Source organism: Cetorhinus maximus, chromosome 12, assembly GCF_964194155.1.
Source record: "Cetorhinus maximus chromosome 12, sCetMax3.hap1.1, whole genome shotgun sequence".
In the NCBI taxonomy this organism is placed as follows: Eukaryota; Metazoa; Chordata; class Chondrichthyes; order Lamniformes; family Cetorhinidae; genus Cetorhinus; species Cetorhinus maximus.
The window spans coordinates 109,102,028-109,122,735 of NC_135890.1; the positions used below are offsets into that span (position 1 = coordinate 109,102,028).

The 20,708-nt window shown below is 42.1% G+C and overlaps 1 protein-coding gene across 2 annotated transcripts; it reads right to left on the reverse strand.

The window, feature by feature from the left end:
- Positions 1–1,422: 1,422 nt before the first annotated feature.
- Positions 1,423–10,273, reverse strand: rpl6 (ribosomal protein L6). Of its 2 annotated transcripts, none has more exons than XM_078554368.1 (7): positions 10,206–10,273; positions 8,673–8,846; positions 8,320–8,418; positions 7,461–7,604; positions 5,751–5,799; positions 4,951–5,135; positions 1,423–1,619 (listed from the first exon to the last, which is right to left on the reverse strand). In XM_078554368.1, exons 2-7 carry the CDS (start codon positions 8,844–8,846, stop codon positions 1,467–1,469), a joined length of 804 nt encoding a protein of 267 aa, XP_078410494.1. In that variant the 5' UTR covers positions 10,206–10,273; the 3' UTR covers positions 1,423–1,466. The 2 variants fall into 2 exon arrangements, with proteins under 2 accessions (XP_078410494.1, XP_078410493.1); XM_078554367.1 differs by having other exon boundaries at positions 10,097–10,218.
- Positions 10,274–20,708: the final 10,435 nt, after the last annotated feature.

The following is a 20,708-nucleotide window of genomic DNA, read 5'->3' on the forward strand; positions in this document are numbered from 1 at the left end:
GATATGACACTGCTATATTTCCTATGCAGATTTGTGCAGCATGTCTTTGGATCGCTTCAATCTTATTTATATCTGACCATTAAGGATCCTACAAACAACATGCACACTTCAGGATTGTGTAAACACATGTTAAGTAAGCAATACCAAAGATTCATCCACAGAAATTCAAGAACCCCATTTGCTTTAGATGTTATCTGCTGAATGTCCCTATTGAAGATTGTAAGATGAACCCCCAGGTACGGCTTTGTATGTATCTATTGGATCATTTGATTACATCTGTACAACCGTGTTCAAATATTCCCCAGCCCCCATTTCTAATTTTCTTTAGTTCTGATGAAGTCATACAGACTCGAAACATTAACTCTGTCTACCTCTCCACAGATGCTGTCAGACCTGCTGAGTTTTTCCAGCTAGTTTTATTTTTATTCTCCAACCTTAGTTTGTACTACATATGAAGACTACAGTTGACCCTGTTCAATGCCACAGGAGATTGACTAGTTGCTATAAATTTTAAAATGCTTTTAAGAAAAACTAAAAATATTGATTTTTCCAATACAATGAACTTCCAAGTCCTGTGTGTATATTGCACGAACTTTGCCAATGAATTTAAAGCTTAGCTTTATGATGGTACAGTTAGTCCCACAAGGGTTAACACCCCAACAGAATAACACAGCTAAAATTTCCAAGAACAGTGAAAAACAGTAATTTAACAACAATACAATGCTGTCACCTACAACAAAAACAAAAATAGCTGGAAAAACTCAGGTCTGGCAGCATCTATGGAGAGGAATACAGTTAACGCTTCGAATCCATATGACTTCATCAGAACTAAAGAAATATAGAAAATATTTTCTATATTTCCTTAGTTCTAATGAAGTCAGACAGACTTGAAACGTTAACTGTATTCCTCTCCGCAGATGCTGTCAGACCTGCTGAGTTTTTCCAGCTATTTGTTTCAGATTTCCAGCATTCGCAGTATTTTGGTTTTATCTTAATGCTGTCACCTAATGGTTTAAGGGAATTTCTGAGTTTCATGTTTCTAGGGACTGCTCACATGGAGTCTTCAAGGCCACATATTTAAATCCATGCTCTTTCCTAATTTAGACAATTAATTTGCAGTAAATAAATTTGTGTATTCCAATTTAGGCTTCATCCACTAAAGGCAATTTTTACAAACCTCCAGCCAAGAAATTTAAACAGATCAAACACAAATAAAATCAGATAAGATAGGGGGCTGTGACCCACAGACTGGTTTGGATACCCTGGATTAGAGCTTCCCTGGAGTTTCAACTACATCTTCCACCTTAAACATATGTTATAAATGTAAAACTATAAGCTCAATGTCTGTAAAAATTGTTTAAAAAATCTGATAACATTTTTATTTTGAATCATGTTCACAAACACAAAAACAGAAGCCAAAAGTGTTGAAATCCCAATTTTAATAAGTATATCTCTTTACAGCTTGCTTAAAAGATTAATTTATGTGGATAAACGCCCTTAGACAGACAGAACATGGAGCGGAGGTAGCCACGGAGCTGAGCAGTCTGTTTAACAATGGGCAGGAGTTGGGAATCCACAGTCTTCTGGTCTTCCTTCCGCTGTTCTGTTAGCTGATATTTCTGAGGAGAGAGAAGAGTGCAAAGATGAGGCAGGACAAAATGTGGCAAGTTGAATGACTAGAACTTCATAATCACATACATTATGTTGAATGAAATTTTTGTGCAATAGCCACTTTGAACTTCTTGAAGTTATATATTTTAGCCTCCTATATGTTAGAGGTTTTAAGCCACACAGCAAAGTCGTTTTTCCACTGCAATGAGGCTATCACTATAAAATGGTTTATATAGAGCATTAACATAATAAAACATCCCAAGGCACTTCACAGAGGCATTATTAAACAAAATATGGCAGTGTGTCACTGAAGGAGATAGTAGGGCAGATGACCAAAAGCTTGGCCAAAGAGGTAGATTTTAAGGAGTATCTTAAACGGAGGAAAGTGAGGTCAGGCAGAGGTTTAAGGAATATTTAAAATGTGTTGACTGAAGTGCAACATTTCCTCAAAACACATCGGTGCTGGACAGAGCATTAAACAGCAGCAACACAAGTTTTTAATCTGAAACCGTAGAATGGGTTAATTCCACAAAATGACTCCAATACGGACTGCAGTGATTTTGTGGGGTTTGTGCAAAATATGTGCTGTATGAAATGGTAAAACTTGGAGTCAGGCTTCATATGTTCATCAGCACCCTGTTAATACCTTATTGGCCACCTGAACACAGACAAGATTACTAGAGGCACCTGGACTTTAACAGGCTCTTAATTAAAATCAGAAGTGCTGCTAAGGCAGAGAAACAATGGCATGTAAGATATAATCCGATTTCCTGAAACCAACAATATGGTACCTGAAGTAATTTTTGGTTGCGGTCAAATCCTGGAAAATATCCTCCATGCAGCAATTTCCAAACAGATTCCCCAAATAAGCAAAGGGCATTTTCCAAAATAAAACTGATGCAATCAGTGGTAGCTTTCTGTTTCGTAAGACAATGGTTTTGCCTTATGAGACAGGTGGCTGCCACTGATTTTAACTTAATTGCATTAAATTGCAATACACACATACTAAAACTGTTCTGAAGAGTGTATTCAAACTGAAATGTTAGATCTGTTTCTCTTTCCAGATGCTGCCAGACCAATTAAGTATTTCCAGCACTGTTTTAATACTAAAACTAATTCCTAGTCCACAGCAAAATGAGGTAAAGAACAAACTTGTAATTTAAAGTGCCTTACATTGCATCCCAAAGTGCTTCAGTTACTGACGTACCCTTTAAACTGTAGTCACCGTTGTAATTTGGGAAATGCAGCAGCATTACAAGGTCCCACAAATAACAAAATAAATGACAATTTAAAAAAAAGTTAGCTGAGCAATAAGTGTCAACCAGAACACCGGGGGAACCACACTGCTCGTCTTCAAATGGCACCATGAAATCTTGTGCCTAGTTGACAGAGGAGATGGGGCTTTAACAGATCAGTGTAGTACACAACTCAAGAGTCAGCTCAGATTATGTGCTCACAGCTCCGCAGTGGGGCTTAACTCTATAATTTTTTGACTAAGAGGCAAGATGCTACCATTGAAATAAGGCTGAAACTACATCTGAGACACACATGAAATCTGCTCTAATTTTGAAAAAGAATCACTATTTTGCTTCTATTGGAAGCTGTCCTACCCAGAAATATCCTATTTTTGGCTCATTAGTGCGAGCCACCTCAATCTGCAGTGAATCTACTTGGCTTGAAGTGTACCAATTCAAGCACTCCTCTCCAAGAGATTAGTTTTTATGCCAGTGACAGTTCCAGATTCGGATCGTCCTAATCTACCATTCTCACCTGACTGAGTCCTACTCACTGGGATTAATCACTGTCTTTGTTAGTCAATAAAAAGCCCACTAAGTATCATGGAATGCAGACCACTCATTGGGCTGAGACTGTTACTATAGCAAGCAAAAATTGTGCCACATCATCGTTGAAGCCAACTTCTGACACAGAGTGTAGCTTGCACCCCTAGCAACCACATCAGGTACCTGCACCTCCTAATTACAAAAAACAGACTTTAATCAAATAAGATATTGGCCTGATTTTTTTGAGAGAGATTATTGTCGAGGTATAATATTCACCAGAATACCAGGGAGATCTCCACTCTTCTTCAAACTAGTGCCACTGACGTCCATCCAAGAGCACATTTTAACATCTCATCACAAAGTGAAGCATTCTCTCAGTACTGCACTGAAGTGTCAGCCTGCAACCTTGTGCTCAAGTCTCGGGATTGGGTCTTGCCAAACACACAGCCAACTGAGCCACAACTGACACTTACTGGTCACGCACGCCCCAAAGTATGTGTTTATAGAAGCACAAGAGCAAACTCCCAAACAGCCCAGGCTCACAATTGATAAGGTCAGAGAATTGACTATATACACAAAGCTACACACCAACATGAGGCACCTTTGGGAGAAAATCCCAGTGGCTTCTAAAGCATGTCCTGTGGAATACAATTCTCAAGGCCAATTAAGGATGGACAATAAATGCTGGCCTAGCCAGCAACACCCACACCCCATGAATGAATTTAAAAAACCCCACAGTATTTCAAATTACCATTCCCTTTCACTGCAAGTAAATCACCTGAATATATAACTGACATTTATGCCATCCATCAAATTTGCATTATAGACCAATGTAACAATCTGTAAAGGTGGTTCGAGCGCACCCAACTACGAATTCCTTGCCGTATTCCCCTGCAATGCTAATTTCTGTGGACATTTTGGAACTTGTCATAATCATGTAGTGAAAACGGCCATAAATCATAAAAAACAGAACATGATCCCAAAAAATAAATCAGCAAAAAATTCTTAATTCAACTTTGTTGCTGGAATGAGTTTTGCTGCTGTCTAGCAACCAACATGGAGCAAAGCTCTACTACCTGAGTTTGGCAATTTAAGCTAAAGCATTGGGGGATGAGCCACATCTGAGAGGTACCTAACCATAAACAACCGTTACAGGCAGGAGGGGAAAAGCAGCAAATAATCTGAGGTTTAAAATCACTCTCAGATGCAACTCCAAACAAGCAGAAGAGCATCGTTAACACAGCAAGTGTAATATGTCAACCCATTTTCTCAACCAGGCTTTCCAAAAGGAATCGGATAAATATAAAAGAAAAAAAATTCAGGTCTACGGGGAGGGGACTGGCCGAGAAGCTCTTAGAGATCCAGCATGGACACGACAGGCTGAATGGCCCCATTCTGTGCTGCAACCATTCTATGGGCAAGATTTGTAATGCAGGGGAAGCCTTTAGGAAGAACGGAGACAGAATGGTACAATTGTGCAAACTCTGGAAAAAAAAGTAGATTGTGTGACACAAGTGATTAATGAGCTGGAACACTGAAGTACAGTGCAGTCTCTAACCTCTTTCTCAGTGTCAAAGATCTCGCCCTCCTGGTGCTTGGGTCTGCGCAGCTTCTTCTTCTTGAAGTAGGAATCAGTCAAGTGCTTGGGGATTTTCACAGCTGACAGGTCAACCTTTGTAGATGTTGCGATGACAAATTTTTGGTGAACTCTACGCAGTGGGACACGATTGAGAGCCAGAGGACCTACAGCCAACACGAGAGGAATCAGAAGTAATCCAGATCAGCAAAATGGAAAAGGAACACATTACAAAGACCAATGCAAACATGTTTAAGGTGCTAACATTTTAAATAATGTTGCAATACAGTACGCCTCAATGTTGCACCAGAGCAAGGTACCATTCTGGCCCCATGATCGCTCTCAGTTCTGCACCTTTGTGCAATTAAAAAATGATATACAGACATCACTGAAAACAAATAAATCAAAGTGACGAACAGAATGGAATCAAAACCATACCCACTGTGAGAAGGCCAGTGGGGAGATGTTATATTTGCACAACTTCATATGCAAACAATGCACAACATGAAGGAAAATTTTGTGACAAGCTTTTAAAAAGGTAAAACATGGGCAGAATTATTCATAAGGCTTAAGCTTGCAAAACACCTGACAAGTTGGCATGCTCATCTGCAGAAACTGAAATTGTAATTATGAACATGAGCACATGCAAAATTCCCCAAACAGAAGACTTGGGAAAGCACATGCCAGCTGCAATATGCATACAAGTATTATTGAGCAAGAAGCTGTTCCCCATCTCTTCTAGCAGGTAAAATTTAAGTGAAAACAGCATTAAAGGAACTCACCGGTGATCAGCAGCAGACCACTGTCGAGCTGCTTCAAGAAAAGCACACGCTGCAAGGAAAAGAAGTCAAAAATCAATCTTTATCAAAATTGTTCCCTACAAACTAATTAAAATTTATTGTCCTAGGCATAAGAAAAAAAGCCATATCTGTTAACAATAGTTTTCTTTTGCCCTCCAGATGAAAGAAGCAGTCTTATTCCAGAAGGGGGAAAAAAGGGAGGAGAGCCAAAGCCAGAATTCCTAGAATGACAAGGTAGATAGAGAATATAATGAAACAGAAAGAGGGTATATGATGCATGTCATGCCAAATACAAAAAGTGAAGCGGAAAATAAGGCTAGCAAAGGGCGAATGAGGAAAACAGAATGGCAATTAGCATAAAAGGGAACCAAAAATCTTCCACTGGCTGGTAAATTGTAAGTGGATAACAAGAACAGGTTGGGGTCGATTAAGGACAAAGAGGGTGATTTAGGCTAAAATACTTAAATGATTACTCTGTACCAGTGTTTACGAAGGAAGAGGATGCTGACAAAATATATCCATGGAAGCCGAGATAATATGCAATGGATGGGGTGAAAAATGATAGGCAGGGTGTACTAGAAAAGCTGTCTATGCTGAAAGTGGATAAGTTGTCTGATCTGGATGGCTTACATCTCAGGTTGATAAGGGAATTGGAGGTGGAGGTTGCAGTAGGGCCTACCATAATCTTTAAATTTGCCATAGATACAGGGGAGCTGCTACAGGATTGGAGAGGGGCAAATGTGACAACTTTATTCAAAAAAGGGTGTAAGAACATTCCTAGCAAAGGTCAGTTTAAAATCAACAATGGGCAAGGTTTTAGAAACCATAAACGGACAAAAAATTAATAGGCACTTGGAGAGGTTTGGAGTTACTTGAGCCAGCAGATTTTTGGAAGGCAGATCATGCTCGACTAATCTAATTGAAGTTTTTGATGAAGTAACAGAGAAGGTTGAAGGGTATGCAGTAAATGTTGATTTTTAAGAAAGCGTTTGACAAAGTATCACATAAAAGGCTGGTTAACAAAATTGAGGCTCATGGAACAGGAGGCTAAGGTCAGTATCAGCTTGGGAAAAAATTGCCTTAAGGACAGAAAACAGCAGCTCAAGGTAAATGGTAATTTTTTTCCAGACTGGAGGATGGTAGACAGTGGCATTTCTCAAAGGTCAGTGTTTGCAGCACTGCCTTTTTGATAAATAAATGACCTAGATATTGGAATATAGAGCAAAATTTCAAAATTTGACAATGATACTAAACTTGAAGGCATAGCAAACAGTGAGGATGATACTACTGGGCTGAAATTTGACATAAATAGGCTAGCTGAATGGGTAGACAAATGGCAGATGGAATTTAATACGGAGAGGTGTGAGGTGCTGTATTCTGGCAGAAAGAATACAGAGAGGCAAAATGAATTTCATGGCACACAGCTCTAAAGAGTGTGAAGGGACAGAGGGACCTGGGGGGGTGGGGTTCATGTGCATAGACTTTGAAGGTGTCAGGACAAATTGAGTGTAGGTAGCAAAGCAGGGAAATGGGACTAACTGGATTGCTCTACAGAAAGTCTGCATGGATTCAATAGGCCGAATGGCCTCCTTCTGTACTGTAATGTCAATTCCATCCATAGATGTAACAGTACAGTGAAAGAGATGAAGACAAAACACTGTCAATGATCAGTTAAGCCATAGACTCTCCTACCTTACATCTGTGGCGACCAGTCAGCATGATAAGCACTGTCCCTGGGGTGATGGATGCACGCAGACGCCTCTTATGCTGGCTGAAAGGTTTGTTACCATGGCTAAGCCTTTTGCGAGGGACATCTTCAGTGGGGTAATATCGTGGCTGGAAAAACAAATATGATCAATATGCAGAAATATTTTTTAAAAATAAACTTTTCATTCTGGTTGTGCAATCAAGTAACTTTGCTACTAAAAATTCAACAGCTCATCTCAAATTGACATTTTTTCAATTCAACAAAATGAAACTGGAATTTAGTTTTTGGATTTTCTGACCAAATTTTTAAAAGATACCCTCCTCATCCCCCCCTGCCGCCATCCTGAACACTGATTCTTTGCTGCTCCATGAGCACCACCTGCTGGCAGGTTCCATCACCCTCAAACCAGTCCTCATCCAACATTGCACATGCAGTCGAGGGATTGCTGGACAGCAAGCAGGAGTGGGAGCCCTGGCTCATTTACTACACCCACAGACCAAGCTGATATTTAGGAAACATCATGGGTTGAACTCAAGTGTTCAATCGAATAATAATTCACCAAACTATCAGTAGAACAGGGATACTGTTAACCTATTATTGCTCCACAGCACTGTAAGGTTTGTCATTTGGAAGCAGAATGCCAAAAAAAACCAGGCAGCTTGACCACAGAACTGCTGTGATGGCACAACAACCTTATTGGTGGGGGGGAATAATTAACTGGGGAACATCAATGAAAGCTCCAGGTGCCTCAATTTAAAAAGACCCACAAAAGGTCAAAAATGAACCGTATATTTTTCATCTGCCAAAACATTTTTATAACCTCAAGAGGGAGAGATTTGTTACCATTTTGCGGACTTTAACGACACGGGTGCCACCATTCTTGTCTCCTCCAACAGGCTTGGTGATTGAAAAGACAGGTTTTTCCTTCAACTTCTTCTCAATCTGAAAAGGAATGAAGCGAACCTTTAACTTTGCTTCATCTGTAATTTGCTCCATTACAAATCATTTACAAGCCCACCTCATGCTCAGTGTCAATCAAACATGCAGAACTGCACAAAGATCACGTGTCCTAACAATTTAAACTCAAATCCTTTTTGGGGTTAGGCAAATTTACTCCACTGCAGATTATACCAGCACACTTTTCCTAAGCTATATTCTCAAACTCAGAGCACTTGGCAGATCTTCTCTTTGCTTACTTTTGTCTCAGGAGCTTTGTATTTGCGCTTGTACATGGCTCTCCTAGCATACATGGCAGAGCGGGAATATCTGCCAATGCCCCTGGCTAGCACAGGGTTGCGGCTAGAATGGCGACGCGGTTTCTTCTGTTCCTTTTTTTCTTCTGCCATTGGTTCCTTCTTCTCGCCTGCCATCTGCCAAACAAAAAAGTTATACTTTAAAACAGGCTTGCACATGACGTACAGCAGAGGCTTGAAAGTGGCATAGGCCAATGCCCCAATAGCACAAACAACAGGGACAGGCTTGGAACCTAGGTTCCAATCTGCTAAATAAACCCTTTTGATGCACTGAAGCATCTTGTACCAAATACTTGTGATGTAAGGCATTTTTAGCGCTTTGAAAACTGAACACACCAAATCCAGACACCAAGAAACTCACAACTGAGTAACCAAACACTGAATCAGCCAGTTAACACTTGTCAGACTTGAAGGCTGCCATCTAAAAAACTAGTATTAGAAGTGGCAAAGAGAACAATCTAGAAGGAAAATTTGTGATCTACAGGGATGCTTAAATTTAACCTCTTCTCAAATGTGCACAGCAGGGACAACCCACTGCATGAACATTCAGCTTTGTGTGGGATTTAACTGATATAACATTCTCTCTCCTATGTAGAAAGGTTAAAAAAGCCAATTGTCTAACTAACTAACTAAAACATATTACTCCATATATCCCACCACACGAAATTCAAGCTAAACGTCTGGACAATATGGGGTGACATTACATTAGATTATACCAGTGACTCAAACTGTAAGGAAGACCGACGTCTTTGATCAGCGGACAGATAATCCACACATCAGAATTCCGGAATCAATCACCAGTGATTATTTAGGATGAAAACTAGGAATCAAATAATTGTAGAAACGCTATGGCGTAGTTCACTTCAATAATTGTACACATTGAAAAGCAGGCTAACCAAATGAATTAGTGTTATTCAGATAAAATTAACCGGGTAAGAACTAGTTTGGATAAACTGGTTTCAACTGCAATTGGACAAAAATTGTAAGAGCCCGAACCAGGTCAGGCGACATTTCTGTTCCAGATCATTCATACCCATCGCATTGGGAGTGTTAAGGACATGAATATAGGCCATTTCCCAAGCCCAGCACTCACACTGCCTAACTCCATGCACTAAGTCTCCCAAGTTCCTGTCCGTTTCTACTCCATCCAGCAGCCTCTCCCTTACCCATCCCTAACTTCTTTTTCCATCCCACCCACCGAGATTTCTAGTTACGGCACAAGGGCTCGGAAACCGCCATTACACCGCTTCTCGCCTAAAACGACACCGTGTCCTGACGGTTGCCCCACTGCCTCCCAACAAAAAGACCCACAAACATCATCAAAGAAACACCTCAACTACAAATATTGGCTAATTCCAGCAGCTTACGCTCTATGCTGCTCTTTTCTCGTAGTACTAGATATGTACAAGGCTCCCCGGCTCCGATGGAAGCCGATTTACGGGCCAGTCCTTCACCCAAAAACAGCGCCATTCTTACCTTTACTCAAAAGGAAGGGCCTAACATCCGGGCCCCAGTGGTATAAAGCTCGCCGGATCTACGTCACTCATCTACCTGCAAAGCACTATGGGAGGTGTAGTCACAACCTTTAAAGGGATACTTATTGGAGTTAACCAAAACAAAAACAAAAATACCTGGAAAAACTCAGCAGGTCTGGCAGCATCATTCAAGTCCGAATGACCCTTCAACAGAACTAAGTAAAAATAGAAGAGACGTGAAATATAAGCTGGTTTGGGGGGGGCGCCAAGTAGAGCTGGATCCAGCATCCGCAGTAGTTTTTTGTTTTTATATTAGAGCTGGATAGAAGACCAGTGATAGGAAGAGATAACCAAAAGATGTCACAGACAAGAGGACAAAGAGGTGTTGAAGGTGGTGATATTATCTGAGGAATGTGCTAATTAAGGGTAGAAAGCAGGATGAGCAAGGTACAGATAGCCCTAGTGGGGGTGGGATGGGGTGAAGGAATCAAAAAAGGCTAAAAGGTAGAGATAAAATAATGGATGGAAATACATTTTGAAATAATGGAAGTAGGTGAGAAAAGAAAAATCTATATAAATTATTGCAAAAAAAATGGTGGGGGGGGTATCGGAAAGGAAGTGGGGATGGAGGAGAGAGTTCATGATCTAAAATTGTTGAACTCTATATTCAGTCCGGAAGGCTGTAAAGTGCCTATTTGGAAGATGAGGTGCTGTTCCTCCAGTTTGCATTGAGCTTTACTGGAGCAATGCAGCAAGCCAAAGACGGACATGTGGGCTTGAGAGCAGGGTGGAGTGTTGAAATGGCAAGCGACAGGGAGGTCTGGGTAATGCTTGTGGACAGACCGAAGGTGTTCTGCAAAGCGATCACCCAGTCTGCGTTTGGTCTCTCCAATGTAGAGGAAACCGCATTGGGAGCAACAAATGCAGTAGCCTAAATTGAGGGAAGTGCAAGTGAAATGCTGCTTCACTTGAAAGGAGTGTTTGGGCCCTTGGACGGTGAGGAGAGGGGAAGTAAAGGGGCAGGTGTTGCACCTTCTGCGGTTGCATGGGAAGGTGCTGTGGGAGGGGGTTGAGGTGTAGGGGGTGATGGAGGAGTGGACCAGGGTGTCCCGGAGGGAACGATCCCTGTGGAATGCCACCGGGGGGGCGAAGGGAAGATGTGTTTGGTGGTGGCATCATGCTGGAGTAGGCGGAAATGGCGGAGGATGATCCTTTGAATGCGGAGGCTGGTGGGGTGATAAGTGAGGACAAGGGGGACCCTATCATGTTTCTGGGAGGGAGAAGAAGGTGTGAGGGTGGATGTGCGGGAGATAGGCCGGACACGGTTAAAGGCCCTGTCAACAACCGTGGGTGGAAAACCTCGGTTAAGGAAGAAGGAGGACATGTCAGAGGAACTGTTTTTGAAAGTGGCATCATCAGAACAGATGCGACGGAGGCGAAGGAACTGAAAGAATGGGATGGAGTCCTTACAGGAAGCTGGGTGTGAGGAGCTGTAGTCGAGGTAGCTGTGGGAGTCGGTAGGCTTGTAATGGATATTGGTGGACAGTCTATCACCAGAAATTGAGACAAAGTGGTCAAGGAAGGGAAGGGAAGTGTCAGAGATGGACCATGTGAAAATGATGGAGGGGTGGAAATTGGAAGCAAAATTAATAAATTTTTCCAGGTCCAGATGAGAGCATGAAGCAGCACCGAAGTAATCATCGATGTACCGGAGAAAGAGTTGTGGAAGGGGGCTGGAGTAGGACCGGAACAAGGAATGTTCCACATACCCCATAAAGAGACAGGCAGAGCTGGGGCCCATGCAGGTACCCATAGCCACACCTTTTATTTGGAGGAAGTGAGATGAGTTTAAGGAGAAATTGTTCAGTGTGAGAACAAGTTCAGCCAGACGGAGGAGAGTAGTGGTGGATGGGGATTGTTCGGGCCTCTGTTCGAGGAAGAAGCGGAGAGCCATCAGACCATCCTGGTGGGGGATGGAGGTGTAGAGGGATTGGACGTCCATGGTGAAGAGGAGGCGGTTGGGGCCAGGGAACTGGAAATTGTTGATATGATGTAGGGTGTCAGAGGAATCACGGATGTAGGTGGGAAGGGACTGGACAAGGGGAGAGAAAATGGAGTCAAGATAACAAGAAATGAGTTCCATGGGGCAGGAACAGGCTGACACGATCGGTCTGCCGAGACAGTCCTGTTTGTGGATTTTGGGTAGGAGGTAGAAGCGGGCCGTCCGAGGTTGGGAGACTATCAAGTTGGAAGCTGTGGAAGGAAGATCTCCAGAGGAGATGAGGTCAGTAACAGTCCTGGAAATAATGGCCTGATGTTCAGTGGTGGGGTCATGGTCCAGGGGGAGGTAGGAGGAAGTGTCTGCAAGTTGATGCTCAGCCTCTGCGAGGTAGAGGTCAGTGCGCCAGACAACAACAGCACCACCCTCGTCAGCGGGTTTGATGACAATGTCAGGGTCGGACCTGAGAGAACGGAATGCAGCAAGTTCAGAGAGAGACAGATTAGAGTGGGTGAGAGGAGCAGAGAAATTGAGACGACTAATGTCATGCCGACAGTTCTCAATGAAAAGATCAAGAGAAGGTAAGAATCCAGAGGGAGGGGTCCAGATGGAGGGAGAATGTTGAAGGTGGGTAAAAGGATCCGTTGAACGGGGAGAGGACTCCTGCCCAAAGAAGTGAGCACAGAGACGAAGGCGGCAGAAGAAGAGTTCAGAATTGTGCCGAGCCCGAAATTCATTGAGATGAGGGCGTAAGGGTATGAAACTAAGTCCTTTGCTGAGCACTGAATGTTCAGCGTCGGAGAGGGGAAGGTCAGGGGGTATGGTGAATACACGGCCAGGGCTGGGATTGGAAGACGGGATGGGGACAGAGGGACAGGCAGGGGTGGAGGGTCCTGGATGGGTGTTGGTGTCAATGAGTTGTTGGAGCTTGCGTTCCTTTGCACCTGAAAGAAAGAGACAAAGTTTCTTGTTGAGGCGTCGGATGAGACGAAGAATAAAATGAAACTGGGGGCATGCGCAGCTTTGAAAAAGGGTGTGGCGGTGCTGCTGGAGGGAGAGGTCGAGTGTGTTCATATGGCGGCGCATGGCACTGAGTGTGGATCTCAGAATGCGACGAGAACAGCAGTCCGAGGAGCGTTGTATGTCCCTGAGATACCTGTAATCCTGGGTGGGTTCGAAACATGAGGGATGGAACTTCAGTTGAAATCCACATGGGGTAAGTCGGAGACGGAGACAGTCACTGAGGAAGGAAATATGGCTGTGAAAGCGAGTTTTAGTAAACACCTTTTCAAACATCGGTAGAGAAATGGAAAGCAATGAAGGTGAACAAGGCAAAAGAGAGATACGAAAATCCTGACGGAGAGAAGAGCAATACTTCTTCAAGGTAGGCATTCCTTGAAGAGAAGTGGCAGTCAATTAAACACTAAGATAAAAGCAAAAAACTGCAGATGTTGGAAATCCAAAACAAAAATAAAATATCAGCAGGTCTGGCAGCATCTGCGGAGAGAAGCACAGTTAACGTTTCGCGTCTGAATGGTCCTTCAACAGAACTAAGTAAAAATAGAGGTGAAATATAAGCTGGTTTAAGGCGGTTTGGGACAAGTAGAGCTGGATAGAGGGCCAGTGATAGGTGGAGATAACCAAAAGATGTCACAGATGTACCTTGCTTGTCCTGCTTTCTACCCTTAATTAGCACATTCCTCAGATAATATCACCACCTTCAACAACTCTTTGTCCTTTTGTCTGTGACATCTTTTGGTTATCTCCACCTATCACTGGCCCTCTATCCAGCTCTACTTGTCCCACCCCCACTTAAACCAGCTTATATTTCATGTCTCTTCTATTTTTACTTAGTTCTGTTGAAGGGTCATTCGGACTCGAAACGTTAACTGTGCTCCTCTCCGCAGATGCTGCCAGACCTGCTGAGTTTTTCCAGGTATTTTTGTTTTTGTTTTGGATTTCCAGCATCCGCAGTTTTTTGCTTTTATCTTGGAGTTAACCAAGCCTCACAACACATTTCAATATGATCTCTCTTAGTTTTCTTTAAGTCAATCCAAAACGAATTTAATTAAGAACTTTTATTGATTAATTTCTAGCTTCCAAATTAATATATAAATTTAATAGTAATACATGATGGGTTCTTGCTCTTGAGACACTATCCTTTTAATTCTGGGACCAAATGTGTGAATCCAGTCCAGATTAATCACACTGAACAACTTGCCTGCTAAAGTCAAAGTCACTCTCGTTCCTGTTGAACATAGGCTCCGAGAAAAATTCCCTTAATTATGCAGCCTGCCTCAAGAAGATCATAATATGACTTTTATGAGAAAAAGATGCAATACCAGTGCACCCTGTATTCCAATTAAGGCACAATGTTGGGGACTTTTACCCCACATTCAATTTTTCCATGTTTGACCTGGCAATGCCTAATGCTGACAGTGGATTCCCAAATTGGGAACTAGTATGAGGTGAGTTTGTGCAGGAAGTCTTGCACCTGATTAGCTTTCGTACATTGTGAAGTCAAAAGAAACATGGAAGCAGAGTTACGCTTTTTAAAATTCATTTACGGGATATGGGCATCGCTGGCTAGGCCAGCATTTATTACCCATCCCTAATTGCCCTTGAGAAGGTGGTGGTGAGCTGTCTTCTTGAACCGCTGCAGTCCCTGTGGTGTAGGTACACCCACAGTGCTGTTAAGGAGGGAGTTCAGGATTTTGCCCCAATGGCAGTGAAGGAACGGTAATATATTTCCAAGATAGGATGGTGCGTGGCTTGGAGGGGAACTTCCAGGTGATGGTGTTCCCATGTATCTGCTGCCCTTGTCCTTCTAGACGGTAGATCCTTCTAGATGTACTAACTTACATTCTCATCAATGAACACCAAAATCACTTTTCATACCATCTGCCCAGTCTACACATATTGTTTTTTAATACATCACTTATTTTCTTTCTACTTTTGATTTTAGGTCTACATCCTCAGTATTGTGTTTCTCACTTCTTTCATGCATGTTCACAGTGTGGTTAACAATATGGCACTACAACTGATCTTAGTGCCTTTTGGAAATGGAGGAAAATCATAATTCAATTATCTCTATTGGTTGTCAGGTGAGGATTGGACTAGGTTCACCTGAGATAATTGTTTTTGTAGGCCTTGGCACATTGACCTGGCAAAAACCAATGGTAGTTGTCTTCTTGGATCTGGATCAGCAGAGAAAAAGATTTTTAAAAATTCATTCATGGGATTTGGACACTGCTGCCAGGCCGTATTTATTGCCCATCCCTAATTACCCTTGGGAAGGGTGATGAGTTGTCATCTTGAATCACTGCAATCTTTTGCTGTAAGTACACTTACAACACTGTTACCTCCATAAAGATGCCTGTGACTACCATACAGCATAGGACTAACACTACAAACAACTTGCATTTATATAGCACCTTCAATGTAGTAAATGACCCAAGGTGCTTCACAGAAGCATTATCAAACAAAATTTGACACTAAGCCTCATAAGGACATATGACTAAAGGCCTGGCCAAAGAGGTAAGTTTTAAAGAGCATCCTTAAAGGTGGAAAGATAAGTTGAAAAGCAGAGATTTAAGTAGGGATTTCCAGAGCTTAGAGGGACTTGGCAGTTGAAAACACAGCCACCAATGGTGCAGCAATTAAAATTGGGGATTCACAAGAGGGCAAATTTGGAGGAGTATATATATCTCAGAGAGCAGTGGGGCGGGAGAATCATGAGAATTAAAAAAAATCAAGGTGTTGCTTAACCTGAAGCCAACATAGGTCATTGAGTACAGGGTGACAGATGAAGGGTACCTGGTGTGAGTTAGGATATACATGGCAGAGTTTTGGGTGAGCTCACATTTATGGATGATGAATGATGGAAGGTCAGCCAAATGTGCGCTGGAACAGCCAAGTCTAGAGGCAATAATGGAATTGATAAGAGTTTCTTCAGCAGCAAATGGGGCAGAACTGGGCAATATTATTTAGGTGGAAATATGAGGTCTTAGTTATTATGATCCCAATTGATGTTATTACTGGACAAGTCAGATTCCAGGGTGGAATCCAACTTGATAGATCTTATCTTTTAATTTTTGTTTAGATGTGAAGAGTGGCTACTGAGCAGAATCACAGGAGTCAGCTGATGAACTTTTAACAAAAGAATAAAATATTTATTAAACAGCAAAAGATGAACTATATTACAATACTCCTTCACCCACAACTATACCTTTGCAGATATACACAGATTTGTAAGGATAACACAAGTGACTAAAGCTATCTTATACTCTCATGATCACAGTAAGTACACAGCCCATGTAAACCAATAGGCGACCTGTGGTGAGACACACCACACTCTAAAACCAAGTGACCATGCTACCCCAAACAGATGCTATGGATCTCTCCTCAACTCCCCCCAGGTGCTTGTCCCACCGTGAACCAACCGGTCTCACTGAACTCCATTTTTCACACAAGAGTTTCCAATCTCTACTCTTGAAGAACTCATTTTGGAATCTTCTCCAAAACTGATGCTTTCTCTTGGACGCCTTCTGCAAATCCACCTAAAGGGTTTCAAATTCTCCTTCCAATATCCCTCACCCCTGGATCACCACATGCATTCAAGCTTTGTCTTCCATGCACTCTCTCTCAAATGCTCAGCCATGCCAATAGAACACCACTGCTTCACATGCCGATAGTTAAGAGTTACAGACCTTCAGCTGTCTCTTTGGATCTTCTGGCTTCTTGCAAGCCCACATTGCTTTAAATCTGCGCCTTGCAGCTTCTCTGTTCAAGCTTGGCGCCTTTCTCTGCCCCTCATTCTTAACTTCACTTAACAGGACCATTTCCAGATTCATGTTCTTTCTTTTTGACTAGAAGGTCTTCTTGGGATCCCTCTTCTTTATGTTCTTTAGGGAAACCTGCTTCCTGCAGCTCCATCCAGACCAGTTTCTCCTGGCAGCTGGTTCCAACTGAACTCAAACTGCTTTTGGTTCGTGGGTGTAGGGCAGGGGGCTCTCTCTCTGGACCCCTGTTGCTAGACAAGAGCAGTTTTTTTCTACCTTGTTTGTTTTAACTCCCCTTCAAGGATCATAAAATCTCATTAAAATGTAGGTATCTTTTAAAGTGAAACTAAACCTCAGGTTTCATCCTTTTAACACATAAATACAAATTAAACTTACTTAAACTCTATCTCCTAGCATAGTGATGGTATAGATATGTGATTGGAAGCTCATCTTTGGATCTAATCTGACACCAAGGTTGTGAATAATTTGGTTCAGCCTCAACTTGGCAACGAGAGGGATGGTGTCGCTGGTTAGGAAAAGAAGATTGAGACAGGGACTGAAGAAAATGGCTTTGGACTTGATTGGAGGAAATTTCTGCTCATCCATTACTGGTGTTGGACAAGCAGTTTGACAAATTAAGAGTCAGTGGGGGATTAAAGCAGGTGGTGGTGAGGTAGAGCTATGGTGTTGCCAGTGTTCATGTGAACTTGATGTGCTTTCAGATGTTGTTGTCATGAGGCATGTAGATAAGAAATAGGAGGGGGCCAAGGATAGATCCTTGCAGGACACCAGAAGCAATGTTGTGGGAGCAGGAAGGGGAACCATTGCAGGTGATTATCTGGCTACAACCAGATGGATTAGAATGGAACAAGGCTAGCACAATGAATCCCACCCATTGATATAGTGGCACTAATAGTTGACTTGGAATGCAATTTAGCTACAGCTCCTTACAGCCTCCTGCAATGCTGACTAGGGGGATCATACCTTGGAATGGAACAGAGGGTAACCTTCCCCACCAGAATGTCCTCCCTTTCAGTAGTTGAGGCAGAGCAGCTCAAGTGCTGGATTGCTCTGTCACACTTCCAGAGTCATGATTGTGCCTAGAGTTTCCTTTCCATCACCATTGCTGACCACTTCCAAAGCCCTGCCACTTTAAAACCCCTTCATTTCAGCCCTAGTTTGAGATGGTTTTTGAGGCTTTCAGAATATTTGTGTCTCTATTGTAACCCTTCCTTTAATTAACCCAATCCCTGTACATTCAAGTGTACTCCAGTGGCCTCCAATTTTCCACCGTTTAAACATAATCCCACCCAGAATGCTGCTGCCTGCATCCTAATTCATACCAAGTCCCAATCTCGCATCACCCAAGCCAGCTGACCTACATCAACTCCTAGTTAAGCAATCTCAATTTTAAAATTTTCATTGTTGTTTTCAAATCAACCTCACCCCTACCTATCTCTAAGCTCCTCCAGCCCTACAATCCTCCAAGCTCTCCACACTCCTCTAATTCTGACCTTCTGCACATCCCCAATTTTAATTACTCCTCTAATGGGTCTTCAGCTACCGAGACCCTAAGCTCTGGAATTCCCTCCCTAAACCTCTCTACTTTGTTCCCCTCCATTTAAGACACTCCTTAAAACCTATCTTTTGGTCACCTATCCTAATAGCTCCTTATGTAACTTGGTGTCTAATTTCATTTGGTGACTTCTGTGACCTGCCTTAGGACATTTTACTAGGTTAGGTCCACTGTAAAAATTCTAATTGTTATGGTGTCCTCCTTAAATCCATCTGTGTCTACAGTTGGTGCTGCAAATAATTATGCAAATATGCTTATACTGGAAATTGAGTGCTATTTGCATTTAATGTTTCTGGTGGCATTTATGCTAGCTCTTCACCACTAGAACTTAAGAGGTGGATTTTTATCTTTGGGTTTATGTTCAAGGTTGCTTATACCTATCCATTGGCTTCTTTACATCACAAAGCTATATAAGACTTGGGTGTCAGAAGTACAATATCAGGATTTGTGGATAACAGCAAATATTTGGGTGTAGTTAACCCTGAGGAAGACTGTGACAACATATGGGAAGGTATTAATAAACATGCAGAATAGGCATGTAATTGGCAAATGAATTTCAAGATAGTTAAGTGTGAAGTGATACCTTTTGATTGGGAGAATAAAGAGGCTTCAAAATGCTTGGAAAATAAATGTTTGAATGGGATACAGGAGCAGGGGATCGGAAGGTACAGATACACCAATCACTAAAAGTAGCACTGAAGGTTGATATAAAAAGCAAAGCACTGGGCTTCATTTCTATAGGGATGTAATGGAAAAAAAGTCATGTTAAGCTTGTATAGAACCTTGGTTAGACCACACTTGGGAGTAGTGAAGAGTCCTGGTCTCCACATTATATAAAAGATATAGAGATGTTGGAGGTAAAAAAGTGAATGATACCAGAACTGAGGGGTTATACCTTTCAGAAAAGGTTGAACCAGCTGGGGGTCTTCTGCTTTAGTTGTGTCAGTGTCAGACTAATATCCATATTCTGCCAACAAATGGTAGTAAAGAGAAGACTGAGGGGTTAACTCATAGAGGTCTTGAAGATTATGAAAAGGTTTGATAGGGTAGATTAAAAAATGATGCTTCCATTTGTGGGGGGCACGGAGACCAGAATTAGGGGCCACAAATGTTAGACAGTCACCAAAAAATCCAACAGGGAATTCAGAAGAAATTCCATTGCCAACCGTGGTTAGAATGCAGAACTCACTACCACAGGGACTAGTTGAGGTAAAAAGATGCATTTAAGCATAACTAGATAAACAAATGAGGGAGAAAGGAATGTAAGGGTACATTGATGGGGTTAGATGAAGAAAGGTGGGAAGAGGATTGTAGGGAGCATAAAGATCAGTGTGGACCTGTTTCTGTGCCATTTTGTGCAAATACTGTGTACACAATACTTTCCAGCCAGCCAAGGTTAGATTAGATTAAGTGCAGAGTAAATCTCAATTTTTCTCATCAATATGCCCTAACCCCAACTTCATGAAGAGTACCCCTCACTAGTAAACCATTTCCCACACCAAACACCCTATGGACGCAGTGATTTTTGTGCTGCTGCACCCTCCAGTATGTGGGTAGATCCATGCAGAACAGATAGAAAAGTGAGAACAATTATGTCTGCTATGATCACTGTAATTCATCTTGTTTTGAATACTGGACATCAGGGCTGCCAACTAGACCCTGGTGCCCAGTGTTTAAAGAATCATAAGAGGAGTTGGAACTGTAATCAAAGCGAGCCTTCAGCACTCATCTTCTGTGGCTTAACATAGAAAATTTCTAGCTGCATTTCTATGACTCCATGGCAGCAGCCAGAGAGCCACATCAAACATGCACAAGCCTGAAAAGTCTTTAAGGTTGCAGGGGTCATCTCCATGATGGTTGGAAGCATTGGCCTATAAGATGTATAATCCAATCAAAAAGTGTAGGCCAATGTCAGCAACTCACTCCAACAATCTAGTTCCAAATTACATCATGTTTGATCTGTGCTTTGGGACGAATGGTCCAGTAATAAACACAGTCTAGTTCTTGCGCATCAACTCTGTAATCGCACTTCATTCACCTTGCTATTGAGTTTTAAATTTAATATCCATAATTTCAGTAAACAAACTTCCAAACTTCAGACTGACCATCCCCTAGGTACGAATATATAACTTTCCAAACAGTTGATTA